Genomic DNA, 15660 nt, shown 5'->3' with positions numbered 1-15660 from the left:
TGTTCTTTTCCTGTCTTGTAGGATCTCATGGCCAAAGTGAGAGCAATGTTGGCTGCTTCAAAAGATGTATAAATTGATATTGGTTGGAGGAAAAATGTTCCAGTGATCACAGCATCAACGCCAGGATCCCCAGTGGCTTCACAAGAAACTCGAGCTGCCTTGTTGCAAGAACTAATTTATTTAGACAATTTGGGCAGTATTCCACTTTGGCATAAACTTTTGTACGGCTCCTTTTGATAAGTACAGTTTGAACCAAGATCTTAAGTCTGTTCTGTTGGTGTTTTGCAATTTCCTCTCCTGTTCTTGAACACAACAAAATATGCTTCTAGGGTATCTGAGTACCACCATGTCTCTGAAAAATTGGGGCTGCCCTTTGAGCATTAAATCTCGCTGCCTAGAATCACTTGTGACAACCAGACAGGAGCTTGGATTATCCTTCTGTGAAGGAGTTCTACTATTTGATTTCTCAAAGATGAGGTAACATCCCATTTTGTAAATTTAAGGAGTTCTCTTGACGTCGGTCTTGGATAGCAGCTGGTTGGTTAGTGGGGTTTATCCTTGGAGCGCTGTGTGCAGATGAGTCGAGGAAGACGGGTGGAGGTGCAGCAGAATGCACCATCGACATTGCATACGATGTCCTGTGTATCGGCCACTTTCAGAAGTATTTGCATTGATTTAAATCGCTACTAACAAATTTACTTTGATTTCATACCCTGAAAAACTATGTGAGTGGGCTGTGGGTAACATTGAACTACAGATGCAAACTATTGAAATATTAAAGATAATTTATTTGTTTAGAATGGTTAAAGATTTTTGTTTGTGGAAAAATTGAGTGAAAATACTTGAGTATTTCATCAACTCTGAAGGTTCATTTTCAAGTCGCGGTTCAGTTCATACTGTGTGTTTAGGATTGGCTTTGCCGACAAATTCACACCTTACCTCATGGTCCTGCCATTTTGATATCCCTGCACTGCACAACCTCTGCGTGCAGTGGCAAAAGATGTCAGCTGACACAGTGGGCAAAAGATGTCATCTGACACAGTGGGCAAAAGATGCCAGCTGACACAGTGGGTTTGGGGGGAGCATTACGATTTCTGACGAACTGTGGTTAAAATGATTGCATATCTAAACAAGCCAAAGTAGGTTACTCTCACACAATTATTACTCCAATAATAGGTCTGAAGAAGGGTCTCGACCCAAAACATCACCCATTCCTTCTCTCCAGAGATGCTGCCTGTCTCGCTGAGTTACTCCAGCATTTTTTGTCTATCTTCAATTATTACTCCAGCTTATTTTAACACTGCTGACAATTAGCCATTGTTTTAACAAAAGTGAGGAGTAACTCAGTGTATCAGGCAGCATCTCTGGTGGACATGGATACGTAACGTTTCAGGTCACGTCCCTTCTTCAAGCTACTCTTATATCCCATCCCCACAGGACATCCCAACCCGAAAAATCCTTGCCTATGTTCTCCACAGATGCTGCCTGACCCACTGAGTTACTCCAGCACTCTGAAACGTCACCTATCCATGTTCTCCACAGATGCTGCCTGACCCACTGAGTTACTCCAGCACTCTGAAACGTCACCTATCCATGTTCTCCACAGATGCTGCCTGACCCACTGAGTTACTCCAGCACTCTGAAACGTCACCTATCCATGTTCTCCACAGATGCTGCCTGACCCACTGAGTTACTCCAGCACTCTGAAACGTCACCTATCCATGTTCTCCAAAGATGCTGCCTGACCCGCTGAGACTCCAGCACTCTGTGAAACGTCACCTATCCAGCACTTTGTGGGGGGTTTTTGTCGATCAAATCTGTAGTTAATTGTGCCTCTATTAGCCATTGTACCTGTATTGACTATCTGAGTGACTAGAAGTATGGATCCATTTCAATTGGATGAGTTTAACTCAACCATATTGATTTTGGAAAGGTATGGTATGTTTTTGTAGAAATAAGGAACTGCAGATGCTGGTTTATACCAAAGATAGACACAAAGTGCTGGAGTAACTCAGGGGGCAGGCAGCATCTCTGGAGAACATGGATAGGTGGCGTTTTGGTTCGGGACCCTTCTTCAGACCTTGGCTTGGTTTGTTATAAGCCATGTCATTTAGCTGGAACTGGTTTAACGATCGACCAACCTCTACAAGAACACCTGATTGATCCAAGCTGGGTTTTTTTTCCTAATTCTAACAGCATTCACATAATGCTATTTAAATCTGGGAGGAAATATCTAGATTTTGCGGAACTTTCTAATCTACTGTCATTAATTTGATTCTTATTCTAATCAAATTCATTGTTTAAAATCTCTCCCGGTTTCAGGAGTGCATCTGCTATTACTAGCTCCTTTCTAGAAATGGCTAGATGATTACTATGTTGATGTTGTGTTTTTGACAACTTCTCTGTGGAAGATTAAAGGACAAGTTCCCATTTCAGTTGCAGAAGGTGATCAGAGAAATCTGAAACCCAGAGGTAAGAGAAACGACCATTTTATGCCTTTTTATACTTGTAAGTGGAAAACCTAAAGAGAACAGATCTACAGATGTTTTTTCCTCCTAGCATTCCCTAGACAACGCTAATGCATTATTAAACAAGCATCTCAAAGTAAAGTCTGACAGGCATCTCCACACGTTGGTCTATGAGATCCACCATGAGTAGACTACAGGCAGACTCCTCAGCAATACACTGGTAACTGGTCTAATTGAGTTTTCTTTCCCTCTCCATGATATAAAGAAGTAGATCCCATTACAGTTTGATCACCCTGCTACAGGTGTCATGGGCGTGACAATTGGCAGGAGGGGGGAACCAGCTCTCCAAAGTAGGACATGTACCTGTTTCTGAATGGAGACTGTTCTAACCTACGCCTGTAGTTCATGAGTCCTGTTTGTCGAACGGTGGAGAAAGGTGAGATGGGGCTGATGTGTCAGTAACTTGATAAATCATTTACTGATGTTAGATTCCAAAGAGGTCCCATTGCTATATTTCAGTCTAATTTTTGTTGGGGTTATAATTCTTAATTGTCTTCTTTCATGTCCATCATCCATGTTTCAAATGTTACATCACTGTCATCGTCCGTCCTGAAAAGGACAATCAGTGGGAGCCATCACTTGTACAGTAGATGATGGTGGTAGCAGAATTAGCTCAGGACACTTCCAGTTTCCAGCCCCGCGACGTGGACACTTCTGCTATGGGGCCATGATTCCTAATAAACGGCATTTCATTATGTAGGAGAGAGGAGAAAAAGCCCGCTAAAAGTAATGACCTGGATTCAGGTGTTTCTGCCGCCCTGGCACACTGACACAGCAATTCCCGCTGTTGCTTCACAACTCAGGAGATCTGGATTCAATCCTCACCCTGGAGCTCTCTGTGGAATTTGCACATTCTCTCCGACCACGCCAGCTTCCACCGGGTGCTCCAGCTTCCAAAGACTCAGCAGGGCATGCAGTGTCCGTAAAGGAAAGCAAATGGTTGACGTGAGAGGTTGAGGCACTGCGACCTTGCATCTCCACACATGCGCTCAACCTGCTGAACTGATCTTTGTTTTGTTCCTGATTCCAGCACCTGCATTCTCAAAGTCTCCACAAAGAAATGCAGGTAGGTTAATTGGCAACGATAAATGACCCCTAGTGTAGGTGAAGGGCAGATGGAGAAATTAATGGGTACGTGTGAGAGAGGCGAAGTTTCAGGGAAAGAGGAAAGTGAGAACGGGAACAAGACTTACGGGATTGGTCTCTGGACCTGGCGTGGACCTGATGGGGCTGAACGGACCTCTTGTGCCATTGCACCATTTGAGGTAAATGTAAGGTATTGAATAAGGTTCCAAAAGCAGATCACTCCGCGAGGGAAGAGGGCAGACAAATGGTGCCAGGCTCTGGTTTGAAGGGATTTCTTAAACTTGAGATAAAAGTGTCTTCCAATGATGAAGCATTGCACAAGAGGTGAGTTAACCAATATTCGGTTCAAATTTCAATTCAATTTGAGCAAATACAAAAGCAATTCAATCTGCATGGGTAATGGCAGTGCAAGATGACAGTTTCAGTAAAAGATGAATCATCTTAAAAAGTAAAGGATTTAGTTTATAAATCTGCAACCTAAGATCTGTACATTCATTTACACTATTGTTCCAGTAAAATTACATTTGTGGTTATTAATTACTGAAATATTTCTCTGCTATTCGTGGAAGTATAATGTTTGCTGCATCCACACTAGTATTAGGAATCAAATGCCTGTTGTGCGTCGTTATTAAACTCCTGGAGCCAATGAATAATTCCCCCCATGTGCTTCTATTTCTTAAGAATTTGAAAATAAAACTCCTGTAAATGAACATGTCACTCTGGGAATGCCTATTCTTTCAGCCTGTTTAAGATTCATGTACGTTTCTTTTAGATTGTGTAAGGAAAAATATTTCCTATTAGAAAGATTGTTAAGTTTGGTTCAGAGATACAGTGTGGGAACAGGCTCTTCGGCCCACCGAGACCGTGCTGACCAGCGGTCCCAGTACACTAGCACTATCCTACACACACACACACACAAGGGACAATTTGTGATTTTACCCAAGCCAATTAACCCACAAACCTGCACGTCTTTGGGGTGTGGGAGGAAACTGGTGCACCCGGAGAAAACCCACGCAGGTCACGGGGAGAACGTACAAACTACGTATACAGACAGCACCGTTAGTCAGGATGGATCCCGGGTCTCTGGCGCTGTTAGGCAGCAGCTCTACCCGCTGCGCCACCGTGCCACCTTTAAATTAGAAAGATTTGTGGAAAAGCAAGTTAATTCACCACGTATGGTTCTATTTCATCTGTTGGTTTTGTAAGGACAAAACATAGTCCAATCTCAGATTGTAATAAAACCAAACCATGGATAGGTGACGTTTCACAGAGTGCTGGAGTAACTCAGCGGGTCAGGCAGCATCTGTGGGGAACATGGATAGGTGACGTTTCACAGAGTGCTGGAGTAACTCAGCGGCTCAGGCAGCATCTGTGGGGACCATGGATAGGTGACGTTTCACAGAGTGCTGGAGTAACTCAGCGGCTCAGGCAGCATCTGTGGGGAACATGGATAGGTGACGTTTCACAGAGTGCTGGAGTAACTCAGCGGGTCAGGCAGCATCTGTGGGGAACATGGATAGGTGACGTTTCACAGAGTGCTGGAGTAACTCAGCGGCTCAGGCATCATCTGTTGTCCATCAGGCCTGAATCGTCACCCGTCCTTCTTCAGAGTGCTCCCTGACCCGCTGAGTTACTGCAGCACTTTGTGTCTTCATTTGTAAACCTGCACCTGCAAAGTAGGGTGGCACAGCAATAGAGCTGCTGCCTCACAGCACCAGAGACCTGGGTTCCATCCTGGCTGCGGGCACTATCTTCAGAGTTTGTACGTTCTCCCCGTGACCTGCGTGGGTTTTCTCCGAGATCTTCGGTTTCCTCCCACACTCCAAAGACGTATGGGTTTGTAAGCTAATTGGCTTGGTGCAATTGTAACGTGCCCCTATTGTGTGTAGGATAGTGTTAATGTGCGGGGATCGCTGGTCGGTGTGGACTCGGTGGGCTGAAAGGGCCTGTTTCCGCGCTGTGTCTCTAAACTAAACATTCCTTGTTTCTGCATTTGACTGGGTGAATAAACATTTGATTACTCAGTAGGTGGGTATGTCTCCAGGTGCTTTAGCTTCTGAGTTTAGTTGATCTCTTCCTTTGCCCAAATACCAAAAGAAAGTCATATTTATTTAATGTTTTTCTGCCCTTGTCAGCAGTTTACAATAGCTGTGGTCTTTATAATAAGGTGGGAAATATTCAGCAAGGCCAAGATGCTTCCTTCTGGAGCAGTGATCCAGTTTGCTTGCACTAACGATCTGAACACACGTTCAAACATTACATTGCAGCTAATCAGTTCATTAAATCCTGATTTTCAGCCGTGGTATTTGTCCACGTACCTGGAGGTAGAGAACATTAAGAGCAAATGTCGACCCCTTTTGAATCTCAGCTTGTGCAGAATAAGGGAATGGCAGAGACATTAAACAAACATTTCACATCAGTCTTTGAGAGGCAGAATAACTACAGACACTGGAAATCTGAAATAAAAGCATTGGAAGTACTTAGCATTAATGTTAACTTTCTCTCCAAAGATGCTGCCTCACCTGCTGAGCAACTCCAGCTTTGTCTGTTTTTATTTCAGTCATAGAATGATACAGCGTGGAAACAGGCCCTTGGGGCCCAACTTGCCAATATCGAAACGTATAAGATTATTAAGGGGTTGGACACGTTAGAGGCAGGAAACATGTTCCCAATGTTGGGGGAGTCCAGAACAAGGGGCCACAGTTTAAGAATAAGGGGTAGGCCATTTAGAACTGAGATGAGGAAGAACTTTTTCAGTCAGAGAGTTGTGAATCTGTGGAATTCTCTGCCTCAGAAGGCAGTGGAGGCCAATTCTCTGAATGCATTCAAGAGAGAGCTGGATAGAGCTCTTAAGGATAGCGGAGTCAGGGGGTATGGGGAGAAGGCAGGAACGGGGTACTGATTGAGAATGATCAGCCATGATCACATTGAATGGTGGTGCTGGCTCGAAGGGCCGAATGGCCTCCTCCTGCACCTATTGTCTATTGCCCACACCGGTCAACATGACCCAACTACACTAGTCCCACCTGCCCGCGTTTGGTCCATATCCCTCCATATCTTCAACTGCCTGGATTTGGGAAAGCCCCATCCAAGCTTCCCAAAGAGCTGGCTACCCAGATGGTACATCAATCGCCATCTCCCCTAATCCACAATCTTAACAAAATCACAAAATAATAACAGGTGGTGCAGCGGGTAGAGCTGCTGCCTCACGGCACCAGAGACCCGGGTTCCATCCTGACCACGGGTGCTGCCTGTGCAGAGTTTGCACGTTCTCCCCGTGACCCTCTTGGGCTTTCTCCGGGTGCTCCGGTTTCCTCCCACATTCCAAAGACATAGAAGTTTGTAGGTTACGTCTTCCAAAAATTGTAAATTGTCCCCAGTGTGTGTAGGATAGTGTTAGTGTGCGGGGATCGCTGGTCGGCACGGACTCGGTGGGCCGAAGGGCCTGTTTCCGCGCTTTATCTCTAGACTAAACTAAATGCCACACCTCCTATTCCAGGACTGAAAGAGAGAAAATGTCATCTCTATTTAGTGTTATTGGAAAATGCTGCAATTGTTTATTCAAGAAGTGGTAGCAGAGTTTCTAAAGAATCATTAACAGAGCAGGTCAATAGACAATAGGTGCAGGAGGAGGCCATTCGGCCCTTCGAGCCAGCACCGCCATTCAATGTGATCATGGCTGATGATCAAGTCAGAAGATGATACAAAATGCTGGAGTAACTCAGCGGGACAGGCAGCATCTCTGGAGAGAAGGAATGGGTGACGTTTCGGGTTGAGGCCCTTCAGTCTGAATCATAATCATACTTTATTAGCCAAGTATGTTTTGCAACATACAAGGAATTTGATTTGCCACCCATTCCTTCTCTCCAGAGATGCTGCCTGTCCCGCTGAGTTACTCCGGCATTTTGTGTCTTATCTCCGATTTAAACCAGCATCTGCAGTTCTTTCCTACACAGGTGGAGAGTCAGCATTGTTTAACAAAGAGAAGTGGTGTCCAGCACACATTTGGAGTTCTTTAAGGACACAACGGGCAGAATGGATCAGGGATGTTGTGTGCTTGATCGGGTTATTGCTCATCATGAAGGTTGCTGGCGTTGAGGCTAAGAGCAGAGGGGTTGATTCGTCAAAAAGTACAAGGGTGAGACGGTGATCTTCAAGTTGTAAACAGCGGGATCATTCCTGGGGTGTCAGCTCATTGAATGCTGTGTTAGTGAGGAATTTCAATGGTTCAACGGGTTTTTATTATCACATACTAAAGAACAGTGATATTGTTTTTTTGTTGTTGCGTAATGTTCAGTGAATCACCACCACCACATACATCAGTACACTCCTAGATTTAGTACAGAACTAGACCAAGTGGACCAGTTGGGCCCAAACCTCTCATGCATTGATACAGCACCATCTCCTCAACCCCCCTTATCCACCCTCCACCTCCCTCCCTCCCTCACCCACTCCATCCCCCTCAACCCCCCTTGTCCTCATCCCTCCACCCCCTCCCTCACCCACTCCATCCCCCTCCATCCCCCTCCACCCCCTCCCTCACCCACTCCATCCCCCTCCACCCCCTCCCTCACCCACTCCATCTCCCTCAACCCCCCTTATCCTCCCTCCCTCCACCCACTCCACCCCCTCCCTCACCCACTCCATATCCCTCAACCCCCTCCCTCACCCACTCCACCCCCTCCCTCACCCACTCCACCCCCTCCCTCACCCACTCCATATCCCTCAACCCCCTCCCTCACCCACTCCACCCCTCCCTCACCCACTCCATCCCACTCCACCCCCTCCCTCACCCACTCCACCCCCTCCCTCACCCACTCCATCCCACTCCACCCCCTCCCTCACCCACTCCACCCCCTCCCTCACCCACTCCATCCCACTCCACCCCCTCCCTCACCCACTCCACCCCCTCCCTCACCCACTCCACACCCTCCCTCACCCACTCCATATCCCTCAACCCCCTCCCTCACCCACTCCACCCCCTCCCTCACCCACTCCATCCCACTCCACCCCCTCCCTCACCCACTCCACCCCCTCCCTCACCCACTCCATATCCCTCAACCCCCTCCCTCACCCACTCCACCCCCTCCCTCACCCACTCCATCCCACTCCACCCCCTCCCTCACCCACTCCACCCCCTCCCTCACCCACTCCATCCCACTCCACCCCCTCCCTCACCCACTCCACCCCCTCCCTCACCCACTCCATCCCACTCCACCCCCTCCCTCACCCACTCCACCCCCTCCCTCACCCACTCCATCCCACTCCACCCCCTCCCTCACCCACTCCACCCCCTCCCTCACCCACTCCACACCCTCCCTCACCCACTCCATATCCCTCAACCCCCTCCCTCACCCACTCCACCCCCTCCCTCACCCACTCCATCCCACTCCACCCCCTCCCTCACCCACTCCACCCCCTCCCTCACCCACTCCATATCCCTCAACCCCCCTTATCCTCCCTCCCTCCAGCCCTCCCTCCACCCCCTCCCTCCCTAGGAGATAGATTTAAACTTTAAAATGTGACTAACTTTAAATATATATCACCGATTTCAATGAAACGTCTTCCATTAGCACCAAAGGGACGACGGTGAGTAAGTGGGCCTACAATTGTCGCAGTATCATGTACCGTTTTGGCTGTAGTTCAAGAACAAACAAACAAACGAGTTTTTTTAGTATATCGATCGATGTACAGAAGCAGACCCCTGAGTCCATATGCAAGAGTCGCCAGGTTTAGGTGCCATTTTCACCGGTCCCAGCTGCAGCTGGCCGTGAAAACCCATTGCAGCCGTCCAGCGAACCATTGTCCTCCCCTCCCCTCCCCTCTCCTCTCCTCCCCTCTCCTCTCCTCTCCTCTCCACGCTGCGGTGACTCTACATCAGATGAAGTGGCCCGGTCGGTGTATTATTGATGGTGAAATAAATTGAAAGGTTACGAGGAATGTAATCTGCAAATGGATTTGAGCGGGTGAAACAAATGAGCAGAAAGATTGCAGGTGACAGCAAATAGGTCAACCACTGTGGTGGGAAAATAGAAAAGCATGAGATTTAAAGAGGGTGAAATGATAATATTGTGGTGTTTGGGAGGCACAGCTGTCCATGCTATCAGAGTATGGAGTATACAAGAAAGTTGAATGCTGGATCTGATTGCAAGGAGACTGTAGCAGATGTAACCGTGCAACTCTGCATGCTCTGGTCAGACCACTCCTGGAGGTCATTATTTAACGAGACTGTGCTTGGAATCAGGCAGTGAAGTTTCACTTATTTGTTTCCCGAGCTGATACATTAGTGGATTTAGACTTTCGAGATACAGCGTGGAAACAGGCCCTTCGGCCCACAGCGTCCGTGCTGACCAGCGATCGCCCCATACACTCGCACTATCCTACACACACTGGGGACAATTTACAGAAGCCAATTAACCTACAAAACCTGCACGTCTTTGGAGCGTGGGAGGAAACCCAAGGGGGCCCAGGGAGAACATGCAAACTCCATACAGACAGCATCTGTAGTCAGGGTCGAAACCCAGGTTTCTGGCGCTGTAGAACAGCAACTCTACCGCTGTGCCACCCCTTCTGTGCAGCACCTAAACTTATAAGTGACCACTTTGTTCTACTTGCTTGCTTTCAGCAAAAGGTAAAAGTAGGAGTGAACTGCAGATGCTGGTTTATACCGAAGATAGACACCACATTGCTGGAGCAACTCAACAGGTCAGGCAGCACCTCTGGAGAGAAGGAACTGGTGGTGTTTCAGATCGGAACCCTTCTGGTAGTTGGTAGTTTACAGCTATCAGTGGCAGGCTCAATGCAGAACATTTACTTAAACTGAATTTAGTCGAGTATCTGTTTAGCTGCCTAAATATGGATTTGCAGCTGCTAATGTTAATTTGTCTGTCTAACCGAGCTGTTCTTGCAAGGCTGAGGATACTTTATTGAGTTGCTCTGAACCATGTGAGATGGAAGGCAGAGGAGGGAATAACTTAAAGGTGAAACTCTATAAATTATTTAATCTTGTTTAACTGTAAACGTTGTTGCGGTCAGTGAATAAACTACGTTATTAGATTTTGAAATGGTTTTTATTAATGGCTGACTGATTTGGTGAGCATTTGGGTTTCTTTCCACTGATATATCAGATTAGTGCCTCTAATCAACTGAAGTCATATTAGTGCCTAGGAAGGAAATGCAGATTCACCAGTCTGAAGAAGGATCTCGACCCAAAATGTCACCCATTCCTTCTCTCCAGAGCTGCTGCCTGGCCAACTGAGTTACTCCAGCATTTTATGTCTATCTTCGAAGACATACAAGTTCTGGTCATTGATCAGTAGTCCTTGTGGAACAAGAGCTACCAGATTCACCAACTTGTCTACCGTAAGCATGGAACCTGACTTTAACAAAACAGAAGATGGACACAAGATGCTGGAGTAACTCAGCAGGTCAGGCAGCATCTCTGGAGAAAAAAGGATAGGTGGCGATTCAGGTTGGGACTTTTCATTTGACCCAACCCAAAATGTCACCTATCCCTTATCTCCAGGGATGCTGCCAGACCTGCTGAGCGAGTTCAGCATTTTGTGACTATTTCTGGAGTAACTCAGCGGGTCAGGCAGCATCTGTGGAGAACATGGATAGGTGACGTTTCACAGAGTGCTGGAGTAACTCAGCGGGTCAGGCAGCATCTCTGGAGAACATGGACAGGCGACATCTTCAGACTGATCTGGTGAAGTTCACAAGTTATAGGAGTGGAATTAGGCCATTCGGCCCATCGAGTCTACTCCGCCATTCAATCATGGCTGATCTCCGACTCCTAATCCCATTTTCCTGCCTTCTCCCCATAACCCTTAATCTTTGGCCCCGGTTCTAATTGAGAATTAGTCTATCTCTGCCGTAAAAATATCCAGTGAGTTGGCTTGTTCATGTACAAAGCCATGATCGACTCGGGACTGTGTTCTTCGTCGGTGCTATTAACCACGGCGTGGATAACTCCATTCCCATGTTATTTTACAGCATATTACAGGTGGGTGGATTGATGTTTTCTGGATTGCTACTTTTGTCCTTCCGATTTGTAGTAAATTCCTTTCTCTTCTCCACGATGAGTAATTGACCTTGCATCAGTTGAAACTAGAAAGCTGTATAATCAATGTGCCTTGCACAGCATTTCCATCGCTTAGAAAATTGACACGGCACAGTGATTGCCTGTGGGCTGCAATCTCCCAGCTCAGCAGCTGCCTGGAAGGCCGAGCACTACAACAGCACATCCCACAGACCCACGCCAAGCAAGGACCGGCCAGCAGAGAAGCAACACCTAGGGTTGCCAACTTCCTCACTCCCAAATACGGGACAAGGTGACGTCACCATTTGTCCCGTATTTGGGAGTGAGGAAGTTGGCAACCCTACGAATACGGGACAAGGGTGGTTCCCGTAAGCGAGAAACTGATTTAGCCCAAAATACGGGATGTCCCGGCTAATACGGGACAGTTGGCAGCCCCAATACCACCAAAACTCCCAAGTCCCGATGTTGTAATCTGGGGTTCTCCCACCATACAAGGAATGCTTGAGGGTCTTCATCTCCATGTATCTCCCAGTGGAACCCTGGAGCAGGTGGGTACTGTGACCTTGCCCTGGCTGAGGCTGCAGATGGGGTACCAATGCTGCCAAGAGTTAATTGAGCCAAGGGTATTGGGAAGGGTAGATAAAAGGTTTGGCATTTGGCTTCACTGCCTATCTCCAAACACATTATCCTTAAATAAGGACCGCGCATTGTACCCATGACTCTGGGAGCAGATTTGCCAGAGCCTTCGAGTTGCAGCATGATTACATCTACTCCAGTCACCTTGCAATGAGACCCCATTGGGCAGATAAAAGGATGACTGAATTAAAACAAGACAAGATACAGAGTGCTGGAGTAACTCAGCGGGTCAGGCAGCATCTGTGGAGAACATGGAAAGATTACATTTCGGGTTGGGTCGAGCCTGAAGAAGGTCCTGACCCGAAACGTCACCTATCCATGTTCTCCACAGATGCTGCCTGACCCGCTGAGTTACTCCAGCACTCTGTGAAACGTCACCTATCCATGTTCTCCACAGATGCTGCCTGACCCGCTGAGTTACTCCAGCACTCTGTGAAACGTCACCTCTCCATGTTCTCCACAGATGCTGCCTGACCCGCTGAGTTACTCCAGCACTCTGTGAAACGTCAACTATCCATGTTCTCCACAGATGCTGCCACATCATGGATGATTTATCTTGTAAACCAGCATCTGCTGTTCCTTGTATCCAATGAATTAAAACAAATTGATTTGTCTTCCTTGTGCTCAGCTTACTCCAGATTAATTGATGGGCCTATTGCTTTTAAATCTACCATGGATTAAACATCAAAAGCAGCTAAATTCTATACGAGTTGTGATTTCTGCTCTCAGTATCCCAGGATAGCTTTCAAGCACATTGGAAACCATTATTCTTGGCCTGCCTAATTGTGTATGTCTAATGTCAATAACACATCTGTGGAGGTCATGTTGCTAATTCCCAACACAACCGCGTTAGGACATCTAATTGAAAAGGTGTTGCGTTTTTTAAAGCAGAGGTTTAAATGAAAAGCCAGAAAGAAACGGTGGCGATCCCTCTGCGTTTAACAGTATGATTGTTAGTAACTCCAGTTCCCTGACAGTGTGCACACAGCAGTAATTGATCCAATGGACAAAAATAGATTTAGCTACACTTAATTTATATGTTCCTACAAAATACTTTCCTCTGTGTACGACAACCGTGGTTCACTTTAAAATAAATGGGGGGGAAATGTTGATCTTTTTGTTCCTAAGAACGTGAAGGAAAAATCTTCACAGCAGGAACTATCATTAGTGAACAATCACAATTTGCTGCAATATAAAATAGACGGTACACTGTTCTATCAATGATATATCCTTGTTTGCTTCAGTGAAAAGCACTGCACTGCAATGCACTGCAAGGCAAGCTGCAGAATCTTTCGCAGTTTGTGTAAGAAGGAGCTGCAGATGTTGGTTTAAACCGAAGATAGGCACAAAAAAGCTGGAGTAACTCAGCGGGACAGACAGTATCTGTGGAGAGAAGGAATGGGTGATGTTTCGGGCCGAGACCCTTCTTCAGACCCTCGACCCGAAACGCCAGAGATGCTGCCTGTCCCGCTGAGTTACTCCAGCTTTTTGTGTCTGTCTTTGGCAGTTTTATCGTCTTCTGAATGAGGTGCAGTTGCAATGGGCGGAAACATCTTACTTGTCACAAGTGCATGAACTCAGACAAACACAAAATAAAAGTATGCATGAATTCTACAAGGTAATAACAAAAAGCAAGATATTCGTGCAAAAATATAATTGGAAAAATAACCAAGTTGACCAGGCTACAGAATGTTGGGGTAAGAAAAATATAATTGGAAAAATAACCAAGTTGACCAGGCTACAGAATGTTGGGGTAAGTTAACCTTAATTGAAGAAGTAACCAAAGAGGTTGATGAGTGAAAGCCGTGGATGTAGTCTACATGGACGTCAGCAAGGCATTTGATCAGATTCCATTGGTCGGCTGCTCTGGAAGGGAGGGATAGTCGACTGGATGAGAATTGGTTTCATGGAAGGAGGCAGAGCTGGTGGTGGTGGAGGGTTGTTGTGTCAGACTGGTGGTGGAGGAGGGTTGTTGTTTCAGACTGGTGATGGTGGAGGGTTGTTGTGTCAGACTGGTGGTGGAGGAGGGTTGTTGTGTCAGACTGGTGGTGGTGGAAGGTTGTTGTTTCAGACTGTGACTAGGGTGGACCTCGAGGATCGGACCTGGGCCCATTGCAGTTTGTGGTTTATATCAATGATTTGAATGAGAATATGGAAAGCATGATTAGTAAGTTAGCAGATGGCCCTAAAGTATCACAGGTAGTGAAAATGGTTGCAAAAAATTGCAGCAGAACCTTGGATCCGTTAGGCGAGTGGACTGGGGAATGGTTGATGGAGTTTAATGCAGGTAAGTGTGAGGTGTTGCATTTTGGATGTCAAACTAGGGCAGGACCTTCAGTGAATGGCAGGGCCCTGGGGAGTGTTGTAGAGCAGAGGGATTTAGGAGTGCAGGTGCATAGTTCCTTGAAAGTGGTATCACAGATAGGTAGGGTGGTCAAGATGGCTTCTGGCACATTGTCCTTCATCAGTCGTGGTACAGAGTACAGGGTGGTACAGAGTACAGGGTGGTACAGAGTACAGGGTGGTACAGAGTACAGGGTGGTACAGAGTACAGGGTGGTACAGAGTACAGGGTGGTACAGAGTACAGGGTGGTACAGAGTACAGGGTGTTGTGTTGCAGTTGTACAATACATTGGTGAGACCACATTTGGAATATTGTGTTCAGTTTTGCTTTGTCCGCCCTGCTATAGGAAGGATGTTAAGAGTGCAGGGAAGATTTACAAGGATGTTGCCAGGACTCGAGGGCCTGAACTACAGGGTGTTCAGCTATTTCTGTGTTGTATGACGTTAAGACTAATCAAGATTGTTGATAAATTGGAAACCATTGGCTGTGGAGGCCAAGTCAGTGGATATTTTTAACGCAGAGGTATGCACTTATGAATTGTTGTCTAAGCTTGCTCATTATCAATGCTTTTAGTTTAGAGACACAACGTGGAAACAGCCCTGACCCGCTGAGCCCCTCCAGCACTTTGTGCTCTGCTCAGGTCCAGTAACTTGTTTCCACTGCAGCAGATAGCTTATTGTTTCTATCTGAAGTATCAGAGTGGTGGAAGAACTAGCTGTTGGTGTCCAAAGTCGCATCATCCCTCTTCACTCAATCCTTCAACTGTTCCAGATATTTATTGCTGCAGAGGCATTGACAAGTTAATAATCTGAATTTCCTTCTCAAGTCAAAAGTGTGATATTGAGCCTTTTTGAGGTTGACAGATCGAGTCAGTTCATCACACATGGGCCCAGCCTCCCTGTTGTGTATTTATCAAACCTGACTTTACACCAGAAAGATCAGGGCAATCTGTGATGAAGCTCACACTGGGACATTACTCAAACCCATCACTTCAGTTTCAATGTAGAGAAATGCTGATCTGTGCG

At 46.6% G+C, this 15660-nt stretch overlaps 2 protein-coding genes across 9 annotated transcripts in view; one reads left to right on the top strand and one right to left on the bottom strand.

Moving 5' to 3' along the window:
* The window catches only part of sfswap (splicing factor SWAP), a 108285-nt gene extending 103980 nt beyond the window's left edge, over nucleotides 1-4305 (top strand). For all 7 annotated transcript variants that reach the window (XM_078421403.1, XM_078421401.1, XM_078421400.1 and 4 more), the window contains one exon: nucleotides 22-4305. In XM_078421403.1, coding sequence (XP_078277529.1) covers nucleotides 22-72 — 51 coding nt within the window. In that variant the 3' untranslated portion in view covers nucleotides 73-4305. The remainder of the gene's footprint in view (nucleotides 1-21) is intronic.
* Nucleotides 1-15660, bottom strand: part of mmp17a (matrix metallopeptidase 17a) — a 285416-nt gene that overhangs the window by 248719 nt on the left and 21037 nt on the right. The window lies entirely within an intron of this gene.

Source organism: Rhinoraja longicauda, chromosome 25 (assembly GCF_053455715.1).
Source record: "Rhinoraja longicauda isolate Sanriku21f chromosome 25, sRhiLon1.1, whole genome shotgun sequence".
Lineage (NCBI taxonomy): Eukaryota > Metazoa > Chordata > Chondrichthyes > Rajiformes > Arhynchobatidae > Rhinoraja > Rhinoraja longicauda.
The sequence above is the reverse complement of the archived record's forward strand: the minus strand, read 5'-3'. Positions and strand labels throughout refer to the sequence as shown.